This window comes from Lynx canadensis, chromosome E1 (genome assembly GCF_007474595.2).
Source record: "Lynx canadensis isolate LIC74 chromosome E1, mLynCan4.pri.v2, whole genome shotgun sequence".
NCBI lineage: Eukaryota > Metazoa > Chordata > Mammalia > Carnivora > Felidae > Lynx > Lynx canadensis.
Genome location: NC_044316.2, coordinates 36,197,911 through 36,213,177, shown reverse-complemented (window position 1 = coordinate 36,213,177; position 15,267 = coordinate 36,197,911). Strand labels below are relative to the sequence as shown.

General features: G+C 56.3%; 2 protein-coding genes across 2 annotated transcripts; both read right to left on the bottom strand.

Annotated features, from left to right (window-relative positions):
• Nucleotides 1-1,457: 1,457 nt before the first annotated feature.
• On the bottom strand, nt 1,458-4,970 carry HOXB7 (homeobox B7). The gene is given in 5 exon segments (XM_030295248.1): nt 1,458-2,296; nt 4,372-4,486; nt 4,489-4,658; nt 4,661-4,706; nt 4,708-4,970. Coding segments are annotated over 5 exon segments (651 nt in total). The 5' UTR covers nt 4,774-4,970; the 3' UTR covers nt 1,458-2,042.
• A 621-nt stretch (nt 4,971-5,591) lies between these two features.
• Nucleotides 5,592-12,299, bottom strand: HOXB8 (homeobox B8). The gene is given in 8 exon segments (XM_032595707.1): nt 5,592-5,681; nt 6,882-7,122; nt 7,124-7,355; nt 8,210-8,230; nt 8,233-8,484; nt 8,487-8,575; nt 11,762-11,853; nt 12,201-12,299. Coding segments are annotated over 8 exon segments (1,116 nt in total).
• Nucleotides 12,300-15,267: the final 2,968 nt, after the last annotated feature.

Here is a 15,267-nt window from a genome sequence, read left to right as displayed (position 1 = left end):
GTTCAGGGGACTTTTACTTACAAATTCAAATTAAACAGATCCTCCTAAAATGCGCTTCCCTTCCAAACTGCTTCCCCCCCCCACCTCTGTCCCCATACCTGTTCTTTACATTTAAAGGATCCAAGGCTTATAATCGAATAAATTCTAAACCTCAGCTCCACAGGTCTAGATGCCGAGGTGCCGTCTTCCAGGTTTACGTTCCTCAATCAAGGGGTGTTTTGGAGGAAAACAAACAAACAAACACCACCAACAACCAACAAAATCCACCCCGTGTTTCCCAGGTCCCCTGAAATACTCCTGTATTTTGAATTGAGCTACCAGCGCCCAGATGCAGGAAACGAAATTACATCCCCCCACACATGTTTTTTTTCTCTTTTTTCTCTTTCTCTCTACTCCGGAGAAGATTCCAGGTTGCCGGCCGCGCGGACCGCGGGTAGCAAGGCGCGGAGGAAGCCGGCGGAGCTGCGGCGGGAGGCGCGGCCGGCTCGGAGCGGCCCGGCTGCGGCCACACTAGCCGGGTAAACTTGCCCCGCTCAGGTTCTCGTTCTCAGGGCTCATTCTCCACCATTTTAAAGTATTATTCGGATCGCTGTGTTAATTTAGATGAGTGAAATTAAAATGCACGAAAGCAAAAGAAGTGGAAATAAAAGAACCGAACAGGTCTTGCGGAAAATGTGTGCCTAGTGAGCGGGAAGCCCGGAGCGCCCTGGCTTTGGAGGCCGCCTTGGGCCGGCCCGGCTTCTGCTCAACGCCGCCCAGGAAGCGGGAGGGGATCTGGGGGGGGGGGGTCACCTTCCCTTCCCTTCCACTCTTCCTTCCTATGGGGCCTAACACTTTGGATTTCAGCTCTGCATTTGGGCCCCAGCCTGGTCTGAAGGCCCGGACGAGGAAGAGTTCGCGTAACTGTGGGCGTTTTGTTTTGCGAACGTGTGCGACTGGGCGTGCGGGCTCGTGGATGTGCTTCCTTGTGGGGCGAATGTGAATCTGTGTTTATAAGCCAGCGTGTGAATGTACGTTGGTATGCATAAATGTTTCTGTGAGTGAGTGTGAATGTGTGTTTACTCGTGAGTGTGTGTGAACGTGAATGCGTGCGTTCCCTGGGTCGAGTTGGGGATGTGTGGATGCCTGTATGTTTATTTATGAACGTAGGAGTGGGGGTGTTTATTGGCGACTGTGTGTGGCGATGTATATATTTCTGTATGTGCGATGTCAGCCTGTGAATGTGTGTCATCCGTGCATTTGTGTATGGCAGAGTGTGTAAGGGGGATGTGTGTGTGATATCAGGGTTCGCTGGCTAGTAGCCCCCAGAGCAAGGAGGAGGAAAGAGAGCCGACCCCAAGCACAGAAAGAAACGACTAGCAGCAGAAGTTGAAGCCAAGGGGCTCTGGGATGCATAACCCTGACCCTCTCTGTCCCCCACCCCTGGTTCTAGGGAAACACAGAAAATAAGGCATCTGTTCATTTTTAAATTGTGTTTTATTTCTCCATCCTTCAGGTACACATACAACGTAAAGAGGATCACGGGGGCTCATGGGAACAAGGAGCATCGGGCAGGCCAGGTGCACAGAGGGGACACTTGAGCTAGTCGGTGGGTCCATGGGGCTCCCTAAGGCCCCTTCAGTGCCGCTACTGGGAAGTCAGGGGGGCTCAGGAGGACGGAAACCACACACTGTAAGTCCAGACCCACAGACCACAAAGACAGCGTCAAAGAAAGGGGTTTACAAAACAGCAGGATTTTACAAAGACCTTACAATAGCGACATAGAAAAGGGGCGGCAAATCCCAGAAAGCTACAGAACAGGTAGATGATGTCCTCATATCGTACAAAACAAACCCGACGGACGTTTCTATAGGTAGTATTTTTTTTTCAGTGTTAAGAAACCAAAATTTCACCTTCTCTCCTTAAAAACTTTTCAACTGCCTTCCACTATTTAAATAGTTTTCCCCCTCCCGATTTAATTTGAGTTTCCTGGATCAGTTCTCAGAGCTGGGCTTCACCTCTCTCCCTGTCTCAGCTCTCTTCCTCTGCCCTTTCTCCGGCTCTCACTCTTCCTCGTCCTCCTCCACCTCGGCCTTGTCCTGGCCTGTGGCCCCAGGACCCGCCGTCTTGTTCTCCTTTTTCCATTTCATGCGCCGGTTCTGGAACCAGATCTTGATCTGTCTTTCGGTGAGGCAGAGCGCGTGCGCGATCTCGATGCGCCTCCGGCGGGTCAGGTAGCGATTGTAGTGAAACTCCTTCTCCAGTTCCAGGGTCTGGTAGCGGGTGTAGGTCTGGCGCCCTCGCTTTCGGTCAGTCCCTGCACATAATATTTAAAGGAGAATAATCAGTGCATGTAGGAGAAGCCACGAGAAGTGGTTGGGAGAGCCCATTTCTCCACTAAGCCAGATTCTTATTTTCCATACCCCCAGCGTGTGCAGGCTTTTTTTCTACAGGCCTCCTGAGGCAAACATCCCCACTTTCCACCCAGAAAGTCCTCCAGCCTCAGGCTTCTGGATGAAAGATTTAGCCTGCTGGCTCTTGTGGGATGAAGGAAGGTTAATCCTCCCATCACCCCTGGGACCAAGGACCCCAAGCCTCCCTTTTTGGATAGTGACTCTGATGTCTTTAGGGCAATGGGGCAATGGAAACCATAGAAGTGACCCTGGAGTGGGGCTCTAGGCCTGACCTGAGTGCTTTTCCCAAAAAGAAAAGGAAACAAAGGAGCCTTATAGACCCAGTCTCTCTCTCTCTCTCTCTCTCTCTCTCTCTCTCTCTCTCTCTCTCTCATACACACACACACACACACACACACACACACACAGCCTGTTGTGGTATGAGGCAGAGGTGAGAATTTGCAGATTTCCTTGGAGCTCAGAGTTGGCCTGAGAGCAGTTGCCCTCTGATGACCATTTTCCAGTGAGTGGCTGAGGTTCAGACAGGGCCAGGCTGTCCTGCCTGCCCACCTGCCCAGACGACCCAGTTCTCCATATCAATATTTGGGCCTCCAGGAAGGAAGGCACAGGGGAGACAGCAGCCTGGTTTGGGGCGGAACGTGGAGTATCAGGGTGGTGGGGGCTGAAGGCCAGAGGAGAGCTTTCCAGGTTAGGCCAAAACCCTGAGGAGCCTTGGGGGAGGCTGCACTGGGGGCGGTGCCGATGCCAGCCCTCCTGGGAAGTAGACGTGGGAGGAGGGACTAGGGGCCCTAATTTCAAGTCAGATAAAAGCCAACGTGAAATGTTTACGAGCAGAAAATTTTGGGCTTTGATAAATCAACTGGAAAGGCAGTTGAATTATGGAGCAGGTAATGGGGACAGTGACCGCCAATACGGATAGTGTAGGAGCTGGGCTGCTTCTGGTTAGATTAGGAGCCTCTGACCACAAGTCTTGGGCCTTCTGAACCTTGGGGTTGGGCCCTGAGACCAGGAAAGCATTAAGAAAGATGTCTGGTTCGGGCTAGTCAGGAGACTCTACTCTCTTGGGGCTCCTGCAGTAGCCTCTTCAGTGGCCTGCACTCTCTAACTTCTGATTTGGCTCCATGGAGACCCTCTCCTAAGAGGACATTCACCCTTCTGGAATGATACCTGCAAACTTGCTGGCCACTTCTCCAGAGGCACTTAGGAACCCTAGGAGGGGGCACCTGAGGAAGCCAGCTGTACTCCTATGAGGCTGCTCACCCTTTCTCTAGCTCTGCTTCCCCCTTCCCAAGTTCACTGGGGGGTCAGGAGCCTCGTCTCTCTTGGTCTCAGCCCCCCTGTCTCCACCTGCCTCTCTGGCTCTGTGTCCCTGGCTGGATCTTCATCTCTTCTCATACCCCCTCCTCCCGCCAGGCCTCTAGAGCCCACCTCTAATTGTCCAGAAGGGAATAATGGGGGAGCGGGGTTGGCTGGGAAGGAAGGGGGAGGGGAGAATTGCTGAGCGCTGCGGCCCCCTCCCCCAGACCTCCAAGCTGGGGCTGGGGGACACACCCAGAGCTGAGATCCCGGCGGGGGAAGGGAGAAGGGAGGGGGAGACCCTAATGGCTATTCTCTGCAAACCCCAGCCTTCCTCCACAAGACAAACGGCCTCGTCTCCAGCCCGTGCCGGCGCGGCTGATAAATATTTAAAGCTAAAAGGCCGGGAGGAAAGGTGGGGGGCGGGCGGGGGCTCGGAGCGCCACGGCGTCGGCGGAGAGAGATCCGCCAAGGGAGCAGAACGAGCCTGAGAGCACCGATCAAAAAATGGGGGTGGGGGCGGCGCGCCGGGCTGCGGCCGAGCGGCTGCCGCGTCCCCCACGGCCGACCTCCTACCGGGAGCATTCTGGACGCGGAAAGGGGCACTCGGCAGGAAGGGGGCGCCTTCCGGGGAATGTGCCCAGGCCACTGCGGCTCGGGATGGCTCGGTGCGCGGCGTTACCTGAGCTTCGCATCCAGGGGTAGATCCGGAAGTTACTCTCGGCCGCCAAGTCCGAGTCCCTCTGCTCCTTGGCGCCCGCCGCCTTGGCGGAGTCCGCCGGGACACACCCCGGTAGAGGTTCTGCTCAAAGGGCGCGCAGTGCATGTTGAAGGAACTCGGCTCGAGCCCGTAGCCGGCCGCGTAGACGCCGGCTGCACTCTGGCCCGCCATGCCCCCCCCGCCGGGGTACAAGCCCTGCATCGAGGCGGCGAAGGAAGCGCCCGAACCCGCTCCATAGCCCGGGCGCTGGGGTTGGAAGCAAACGCGCAAGAAGTTTGTTCAGGGAAGGCTCCGGTAGGCGAAAACCGAACTTGCGGCTGGATATTTAGAAAATAAAGCATTCGCATAATACAATGAACTCATAATTTGGCCCGGATGATTTGTAGGCAGGGACGTTTTAGTGTCGGTTTTACGAGATTCCTTGATATATTACAGAATTAGTCCAGATTTACACCAAAAAGGACCCCCTTTTTCCTCTCCTGACCACGTGAACCCCGCCCACGTGACGTGCCCTCCGCCAATGGCCGGGCGGCCTCCCCACGGCTCCCGGTAATGTGGAAAAATCGTGTGGCGTTGGATTTATAAAATATGATCAATAATGAATGGGAAAGCCAAGCTCTGTGGATTGGGGCTGGGGGCTCAAGGGCCGCTGCCGACCCCCTTGGGCTGGAGGCAGCTTGCAGGCGAATTTGGGAGGAAGGGATTGAGTAGAAGGGAAAATAAATACCTCGGAGCGATCCGTGTTGTCACCCCCCCCCCATACCCCCACCTCCCCAGCCGGTTACCCGGCGAGAAACAAATGCAGGGACTGCCCGCAACGGGGGGGGTGGGTGGGGGCAGGGCAGTCTTTATAATCTGGGCCAATTCCAGCCTGGCTGGGCCTTTGGGGGAACTTGGTCCTGTTCTCCCGAGGTGAGGAGCGGAGGTGAGCCTGGCTTCCTGCTCTCTCTGGGTGCCCCCGGACATACAGAGGCAGGGATTGGAGTGAGGCTTCGTGGGGTGCTCCTACAGGCGCGGGATCCAGCCACAGGCGTTGATACTGCGGTTCTGTTGGCTTTTAAAAAAAAAAAAAAAAAAGGTTTGAAAATAAAAAGGAAGGGGGTGGGGTGGGTGGGAAGATGAAAGGAAGGGAGGAGGGCGGCCTTGGTATGCTGCTCTCCTGGTTCCGGGAGGCGGATGCCTCAGTCGAGCGTGGCTGCCGGAGAAGCAGAGGCAGCGAAGGAAGGAAGGCGGCGAGCCACGACCTCGGAGCTGGGCGAAGGTGGCCAACTCTTGGAGAGGGAGAGGTGGGGAAGAGCATCTCCCCTCTCCTCCTCCTCCCCCCCCAAACCCAGTGGGGGGGAGGAATAAATATATACGCTTGTTCAACGGCCCTGCGCTCCACTTTTACCAGCCACCCCCCCCCCCCCATGCACACACAGGAGACAGGAGAGGGCCCACAGAACAAAAGGGGAAGGTGCGAGGGATAGAGCCACCAAACCGGGCGCATCTCTCCAGCTTGGCCTGGGCGCCTAGGTCCTCGGGCAGACAGTCTCAGAACACGAAGGGAGGGGGTTTCTCTGGGCTCCCCTCCCCCGTTCCTCTCTCCTCCAATCAGGCGCAGCCGCCTCCCTCACCCCCTGCGCCCCTGGGCCAAGGGACTACGCACCACCTGCCGTCCAGCCCCCGCCCCCTCCTCTGGGCTGCCTGGCCTGGAGGGCGCAGGAGCCCGGTACGCGGCTCCCCCCCCAGCTCTGCAAGGCGCCGGGGGCAAATGAGGAGCGCGGGCCGGGCCAGTCTCGGGTTCTCGCTTGTAAACTTATTGTAACTCTTCCGCCCTTTTCAGGCGCAGACAACAGAACAAAGTATAGAGGAACAACAAAATATATAATTAGCCCTCCCACCCCCCAATAAAGCAATTCACGGATACAGGATACATTCTCTTCACAGTAAACCTAAGAACACTTTTAACAATTGCCCACAGCGCGCATGCTAACTAAAGTAACCTCTTTTGAGAAAACACTTAAGACGAAAATTGCCAAACCAAAGGGGGCGGGGGTGTTGTGAGGGAAAAGAGAGAAGCAAGAGAGAAAGCCAGCGAGCTAGGGAGGGCACGGGGAGAGAGGGGTTGGGAGGGGGAAATGAGGACGAGAGAGAGAGAGAGAGAGAGAGAGAGAGAGAGAGAGAGAGAGAAGAGAGAGGGGGGGGAGACAGAAAGATTACGGGCGTGAATAGGCAGTTTCATGTTGTTGGGAGAACTTAGCAGAAATCGGTACCTCGGTCATTACAAAGAAGCACGTTCAAAGGAAAAAAGACCATTGCACAAGGAGGCTTTTTACACGGGGCGGGGGCGTGGGGGGCTCAGCCAGGCCGCAGCCGCTCACCCTCGCAGGGCGAGGGAGTCCTTGCTTAAAATCCTTTTCTTTTCCCTCCCCCGGCCCCCAAGAGAAGGGAAGGAGATCCACGGTAGCTCCACACACAGAAGCTATTACAGATACTACCACTAGCGGGGACTGGCGCGGCGGGGGACGCTGCGGCGGGAGGCCAGGCTCCCGGCCCCGCTCGCGGGGCCAGATCTCTATCGGGCGGGGGCGGGCGACGGCGTGGGGTCGGGGGACCCGCGGACGGAGGGCAGCCGCCGGCCCTGCAGTCCCAGCTGGAGATACTTTTGTGCCCTTCTGCGCGTCGCCCTCGTCCGCCGCCTCCGGGGCCCGCTCCAGCTTCGTTTCTCCAGCTCCTATGCTCGCATTTGCTGCTGGGAAATCTGTTCTTGTTGTTTCTTTTTTTCCACTTCATCCTCCGGTTCTGGAAACCAGATTTGACCTGTCTCTCTGTCAGTCCCAGCGCATGCGATACCTCGATCCGCCGCTTGCGAGTCAGATAGGGATTAAATAGGAACTCCTTCTCCAGCTCCAGGGTCTGGTAGCGGCTGTAGGTCTGTCGGCCTCGCCTGCGTCCGGCGGCTGCTGGGAATGGGGGAAAGGGCGAGACAGGGGGAGGGGAGGTTGGGGGAGGGGGCAGAGATGGAGAAGGTTGGAAGATTCGTGAACCAGCCTAGGAGACCAGTATAATAAGGGCAAGGGACCTTCTACCCCGCGCAGGGGCGGGGGCGCTGGGAGGCCGCGGTCAGAGGAGCGAGGGGAGGGGGGGTGAGGGGGGTCAGACACCACTGAATCTAAGGGAGCCAGAAAGGGGGAGCCCCCTCCCCTGGTAACGAGCACCAGAGTTGGGTAGGGGTGGTTCAAATCTATTAAAAGTGCCATAAACTTTAGAAGGAAGGATGTGAAGGGGGGGGGGAGGAGGATATAAGAATTTAAAAAGCCAGGATGGGGACGAATGGACCCACCTTGAAAAGCCCCCAGAGCCTCTGCCCCAGAAGAAAAGTTTCTTCAGGGTAATTAAACTATAAAGCAATTGAGAAGTGCAAAAGTTGAGCGCCCCCACTCCCACCACCCTCTCTCCACTACCCCCATAAAACACTAAAAGGGGAAAAAAAGGATGAGAAGAAGAAAAGTAAGGCAGGGTGAGGGGTTTATGGATTCAGGAAATGTCGCTTAGCGACCCCCTTTCAAGGGAAACAAAAAAGAAAGGACAAGGAGCAAGGGAAGGAAGGAAGGGAGGAGGAGAGAGTGGGGGGAGGAAGGAGGAGGAAGGAAAGAAAGGAAGAAAGAAGTGAAGGGAGGAAGGAAAGAAAGCGATCGGAACGCAGCAGGCACGTTTTCCAGGAGCTTCAGGAAATGCTCCCCTTCCCGGCCCCCTGCCCGGGCGTCGGGCCCTCCGGTCTCCCTTCCGCCCCCGGCCGTCCCCGCCGCGAGCTCACCTTGCGGGCGCATCCAGGGAAGAGCTGTGTGGGCGACGGGCTCTGCTCTGAACCCTCGGCCTCCTCGCCCAGGCCGCTGGCGGCGGCGAGCTTGCAGTCGGCGTACTGCACCAGGTCTGGATCCTGCGCACCGAACAGGCTCTGTCGCTGCAGCGGGTCGTAGCCGTAGAAGTTGCCCGGGTCCCCGTGGCCGCACGGCGCACGGGTTTGCTGGTAGGGAGCGGTGGACAGCGACGACGGCCCGTGGTAGAACTCCTGGATTTGCGACGGGTGTGGAAGCTGCCCCCGCTGCTGGGACCGTACACCACGGTGGGTCGGCCGCCCAGGTCCTGGGCGAAGCCGCAGTCAATAATTGGGGCGCAGGGACTCCCCGGTTTTTATTGGAGAACAGTGAGGTTGACGAAATAAGAGCTCATTTATTTGAATTTTGAGGCGGCGGCGGCGGCGGCGGCTGTAGTTGGGGGCTGTTGGGGAGGGGGTGGGGGGGGAAAGGGAGGGAGAGAGAGAGAAAAAAAACGCGGATTCGCCGGCTCCTAGTCACCCTCGCCAGGAAAGGAAGGGAAAGGAGGAGGGGAAAAAGGAAAAGAAAGAAAGGCGAGAAGATCTCGAAGCCGCCTCACTTTTGTGATTTCCAGAATAGAAAGGGCAGCGAAGCCTCCAAAAGTCTAAGCTTGCATGGCAGCCGCGGCTCGCTCGCCCTCCCCCCACCCCCCACCCCCCAAACAAAAATATACCCCGCCACTTAAAGAGGTCCTCGCTTTACATTTCGAGAAGGGATGCCAGTTCATAACAGTTTCGGTGATTTACTTCCCTGCAATGAGTTGTTTCATATTTTGCACTGTCTTTTCATGATCATTTGCATCCATTAGAGACCCCGCATCCTATTGGCTTCTCCGTACTCTCACGGACAGAACGCAGAGCGAGGTGCGAGCGAGAGAGAGCGAGCGCGAGAGAGAGCTAGAGCGAGAGAGCGCCAGGGAGTGAGGAGGGCGCATAGAAAAAAAAAAAAAAAAGGAGGGGAAAAAAAAAAAACCCCGGGAGATGCGAGGGGGAGAGTGGAGAGAGGGGGAGAGGGAGAGGGGGTGAGAGAGTAGAAATACGGATTAAATCTGTTTAACTACCACATTAATGAGATATCTCTCGCCTCACAACAAATCAAATACCTTCGCAGACCACCCCCAAAGACTGATGTGGGGGAGTCACGGAAAAAAACACGCACACACACATACACAGCGCGCCAGGCGGAGGCACGCTGTTAATTTCGCGATTTTAACGAGGCAGTTGGAGTCTTTTTAAATGTCAGGGTCGCTTCGGAAAAATGTAAAAGAACACGGTTTAATTGCGCCGAGTTTTAAAAGGTCCTATAAATGTAATTGGTATTTTAATACAAGTTATCAAATCATACAGCTTCCTCTCCTAAACATATTTTCAAACAAACGAGGTAGTCATATTTAAGGCTTTAATGATCAATTTCCTTATTATTGATAAAGGTTTAACTATCGTGTGGAGGGAATTGGCTGGGTAACCGGCCCCCAAAAAACGGCTGTAAACTCTTTAACAAACTATAAAACGCAATAAAGCCGGAGTCTGTTGTTGTTTATGCCGCAGCGCATAAAAGCTGTTAGCATTTTACGAGTTCTTTCCTCTACAGCTATAAAACTGCAGCTTCGATCGCCCCACCGCCCGACTGCAGCGCGGTGGGGGTGACGAAGCCGAAATGAGAACGATTATGGGTTTTTTTTTCGGCGCAAACGGTGACTTTTCCGAGATTTTCGCCTCCTTCAGCTGTGGCCGGCACCTGCCCCCATCCCCTTTCTGGAGCCCCCCCCCCTCCCCACACCACCTCCTCTCTGCCCCATCCAGGCCACTCACCAACTTTCCCTCATTAAACAAACAAGCATGGATTTTCTTTAGAGCAGGGGTCCCGGAAGACATGAGAAGGGACCAGGAGGGGGGAAAGAAACTTTCTGGTTAATGGGCACTGGTGAAGCAGAAAGCAAAATTCGCCCTGCAAAGGCCAGTTCTGCAGTTCTGCACAACCCTCTTGACCTGGAGAGCAGTGCTGGGATGGGGAGGGGGGCACGGACTCTAGTCCGTGCCTTGGGGGACCATCTTTGTGTGATGGGAGAGGGGCCTGGTGTTACTAGCAGGATGACACCAGGTTGGGCTGTCCCACTCCTGCACCCAGGCCTTGGGACCTTAACTAACCAAGCTCAGTTGGCTCCTAGCCTTCCCAGGCACCTTCTGCAGCACCCTAGGGTGAGGGGGCATCACCACGCCCATCAGCACATCAAAGGGAGGGAAGGGCCGCGTTGGCCGCTGCTGGGCGCCCACCAAGGCCCACGTGCTTGGTCTTGATGTCCCGTTCCTGTGCTGTCCTCTCCTCTGCTCTAGGTAGGGGCTGCAAGACTGTATGTGTGGGGCAGGGGCACCTTGCAGCTTTCAGCATCCTTTGAGCCATGGTCACTGCCTAAACCGACCTTGGGATAGAGGGGATTTAGATGCAGCAAGGCCACAGAGCTCCCCATTTTCTCTCCTTTCCCCTTGGGGAGCTGTAGTAGTTAAACCCAACTCCTCTCCACAGACCTGAGGACCTGGGGCTCCAGAGGCACAGCATACAGGGCCGAGCTGAGTGGGTGCCACTCTCTCCTGCCTTAGCCTTTCCCAGCCTACTGGCCTGCTGGGGATGGTGGCCTGGTTTTAGAAGGCCCCAGTCCCAGGGTCCCAACCAACGGCCTCCTGAATCAGCTCACTGGCCAAGGAAAGGAAAGGAAGAAGGGAGGGAGAGACAGACAGAAAGAAAAATTCTAACAACAAAGGTTAGAGGCTTTACAAACACAGTCGAGCCATTGTTTATTCACCAGAGTGCTTTGCTTTGGGAAGGGTGCTTTTGGGGGATCCCATTTACCCTAACCTTTGCAAAAATGAAACCATCAGCTTTTGCCAAGGGGAAACTACCAGTAGGGCCCCTTGGTCCTTTAAAAGTGAATCAGGAGAATGGGAGAGGGGCTGAAAGGGAGAGAGAGAAAGGAGAAAAGGAGGGGAGAGAACCAGGGTCTTGGATTTTCAGTGCAAGGCTGAGGGGGCGGTGAGGCAGCAGAAGGCAGAGTTAAGTTGTTGCCGAAGAGAACATTTTTATCAAGTGCGGGGGATTTTATGGTCATGATTTGAGGACTCACCGGTGAGGTAGAAATTCAATGACTTGTTCTAAATCATCCCTACACCGTGCCAGAAATTCCTGATGGAAGGAAAATGTTTCTATTATAAGAAAAACAAGAAAGAGCGAGGAGATAATTTATAACACCCAACGGAGCGCAGATTTATTAGAGAAACTCAAGTTGAGAAACTCCGCTGGTCTCTCTGCACCCGGTCTTGGGGGAAGAGAAGAGAGACCGCGGCGAGGCTAATTTTAAGGAGGGGGGGGGTGTCTATTTCTCAGGCAGGTTTGTCCGGATTGGGGGACACGCATCAGGCTGGGCCAGGAGGAAATGGGAGATTTGGAATCAGAAGGGTTATGGACAGACAGCTCGTGGGTCTCAGAAGGAAAATTACCCCCAGTCCAAGCCTCCAGCTGCTAAATTTCGGAAGGACCCTTGTCCCCGAGGTTTGCCAGGAGCAGGGCCGCACGGATCCGGAGCTCTCACCTGGAAGCCACGGACCGACCGCGGAGAACCGAGCTCCTGCTTCACGCCGCCGTGCCCGCCCCCACATCCAGCCGGAAAACGCACACTTTTTGGGCTGCCCAACTTGGGGCGCGCAGAACAGCCGAGAAAATATACGAGACCTCCCGCGCCTCGCCGTTCTGGGGAGCCCCTGCCCCGCGCCTGGATCCCCCGGCGCGCGCCCAGCCCCGGACGCGCACAAAGGCTCTGAAGCTTCCGTCCGTCCGTGCTGAGCCGTCCCGCCGGCTTTGGGCACCGACGAATCCCCACCAACGCCAAGGATCCATTTCTCCCCCACATTGCAACCCCCAAACCCTGGGCTGGCTCACCCGGTTCCCTCTCCTGCTGATCCCGTCTGGGGGCAGCTTCCTCTTCATCCGACCCTCTTCTACCCGCTCGCCCCTTTCACCTGACCTGCTCACCCGCATCCGGCTAGACATTCCTCTAGCTCCCCTCCCGGAAAATCTCATTTTTCCCAACCAGTTCTCCCCTTTTATTTTGCCCATTTCCCTATTATTATTATTATTATTATTATTATTATCGTTACTACTGCTACTGCCCGTTTTCAGGCATTGGTTCCCCTACCGACCACAGAAACTGGGTGAGAAGCGCTGAGACCTCCTCCTGGGGGAAATTCAGAAAATTGACCATTTGAGGGGAAGGGCGGGGGAGGGGGGGGAGAAACACACTATATCTGAAATGTATAAAATGGGGGAAACGGCCATAATGAACCCTATATTTTTATTACGCGCAAATTATTCATGACTTTTGGTAGCGCTCAGTTCATAGATTGAGGGCCGACCAAGGTGCGCGGTGCCGCCGCCAGAGTCCGCAGCCGCCGCCGCACCGGGGATTTTCGCGTGGAGCAAGGGTGCCATCTAGCGGCCGTCCTGAGAAAAGGCGCCGCCGCCACCGGCTCGGCCAGTTTCTCCCGAGATGCAGCCGCCTGCAGCCGCCGAGGCGACCTGCGGGAGAAACTTTCATTATTAGCAGAAAAGGGGGAGGGCAACGAGAGCAGGCGAGAGACAAGGCATCGGAAATCAGGAAATGGCTCATGAAATTGTGCAGATAAGCTAAAAAAAAAAAACAAACAAGGAGAGGGGGTAGGGAGGAAAAAAAATGAAACCATAAGCTTTTTTCTTCTCATACTTACCACCGACCCCCCCCCCCACCTCAAGCCCCTAATTTCTAGCGGAGACCGCCAATCGGTGCGTCGTTTATGGCCCGTAAAAGGGGGAGCCGAGTACTTTTCAAACCCAACACGATTGTTTCAAATTCTGAGGAAGAAACAATTGGGCTTTTTGTGGGGGGGAGAGGAGGCCCGGGAGGGTGGGATGGGGCTGTAAAAGGATCAAGAGGCTGCCCGCGCCCAGACGTCTGGCCCCGCCGGACTTTGTGTGTGTGTGTGTGTGTGTGTGTGTGTGTGTGTGTGTGTGCGCGCGCGCGCGCGCGCGTGTGCGCAGGGGGCTTCTCATTTATGACGCCCGATCCTGGAGGGGGTGTAGGGAACAAAGACAAGAGTCTGAATTGTGACAACAAAGTGTTCTTCCCTCCCCTGTCCCTCTTCTCCCCCTCTTTGCCCCCCTCTCCCGGGCCTCCCCCCTAAACCCCAAGCCTCCGGGAGGGTGAGGGTGGGGGCTCCGGAGCCAGGCCCACCCATTCGGCCGCCAGCCCCCCGGAGCCCAGGCCCAGCTGCGGCTCCCTGCGCTCCGGAAAGTTTCCCCTCACTGTTTGCTTTGCTGCTGTTTAGTTTCTTAACCTTCAGAAATTTATACGCTATAAACTTTTATAGCGGTCATATTCTTTTATTGCTGCGCACACGGCATTGAATTCCTCTCCCGGCCGCTCTCTGTCTCGCACTCTCGCGGTCTCCCGCTCCGAATCTCTCGCTCTCTTTTATGACAACAGATTTCCCCATCTCCGGCTTCCCGGCCTCCGCATCTTCGCCTTTGTTTGTCTTTAAAGAAGCCACCCCCGGGCTCGGGACCCTGACGCCGGCGGCGGCTTCCCCGGGAGGCCTCGCCCCCCAACCCCGCAGCTCCGCGTCCCGCTCCCGCCTCGCCTTCGCCTTCCCTCCCGGCGGATGCTCGCCCGCTCGCGGCGCCGGGGAGCCCAGGATGCGGAGGGAGCCTAGTCTACACAAGCTCTAAAGCCAGATTCATTTCATAACCCGAATGGAACCCTCCTTGGAGGATGCGGGTCCGGGGCCCCGCGAGACCCGGGAGCTTCGCTTTTCCCCTGCCTTTTGCTCTCTGTCCGACTAGTTCGTGCTTTCGTTCGCTGGAGAGGGGTTGGCCTGGCCTCTTCACTTCCAGGCGCCTCTCACTCGGGCCACGCTTTGTCCCCGCCGCTACCCCCAACCCGCAGGGTCTCCGCGGGCTGCCGCGCCGCTGGGGTGGGCCCGGCGGGAGGCTCCGGGGGGCGAGCGGCCGCTTCCCCACCGCCCGGCGGGCAGAAGCCGAATCCCAACGCCTGGCTGGAGACAGGCAGGGCTGCGCGGGACAGCGGCCTTCAGAAGAGGTCCTGGCGGGGACCCCGCAGTCTGTTAGGGACGGAGAGGTGCCTCTGGAGACCGAATTTAGTTCTGGGGTCCGACTGGGGAGGGAGGTTTGGTTTTCTCCTGAGACATTTCTGTTGCATCCGGCCACCTCTACCAAACTCCACCCGCGTGATACCAAGGCTGCAGCCCTGTGGCTCGAATTGGAGCCTCACACTCCTGGTGGGGGCCAGAACCCTAAGGGGCTCACTCCTTCTGAGCGCAAGAGAGGACTGTCTGGCCTTCCTAAGGCCTGCGTCTACACCCAGTCGCCCCACTGCAGGGAATGGCTGCAGGAAGCTGGTGCCTTCCTCACTCGCATGATATTTTGAAGTGGCCAAAGCAAGGCGGTGCTCTCAGCCAGCTGAGAGAGGAACTATTTCCAGGAGTGGCGGGGCTCTGGAGTTGGTGGGGAGGCCTCCTGTGCAACTTGGGGGGGAAGATCTCATTGCTCCCTGCAGACCCAGACCCCTCTCCAAATCACTAATCTTTTCCTTCCGTCCCCCTCTGGTCTCCCGGCTCTCCTGTGGGAAGGCTCTTGCTCCCTTTAAGCAGAGGTCTTGGGACCTGGGGTCCAGACCAGTTCTCAGCCCCACCAGGAAGCCCTGCCCTGCAGGGTCTAAAGGAGGCACCTCTTGGGCTCAGGAGTCTCTCTGTTTTCCAAGCTGCCCTCTTGGAACAAGGACCTCTACCTCTGGCCAGGTGAGGAGAGCCAACACAGAATGAGACACAAGGAGAGATTTATTTTCTAGAGTGATATATATTTTTTGTTCTTTTTCTTGTTTTTTTTTTCTTCCAAAACAAACAATCAGAGCTCTAGGCCCCTCACCCTCCCACTCCCACCCACGCCCCCCTCCCAT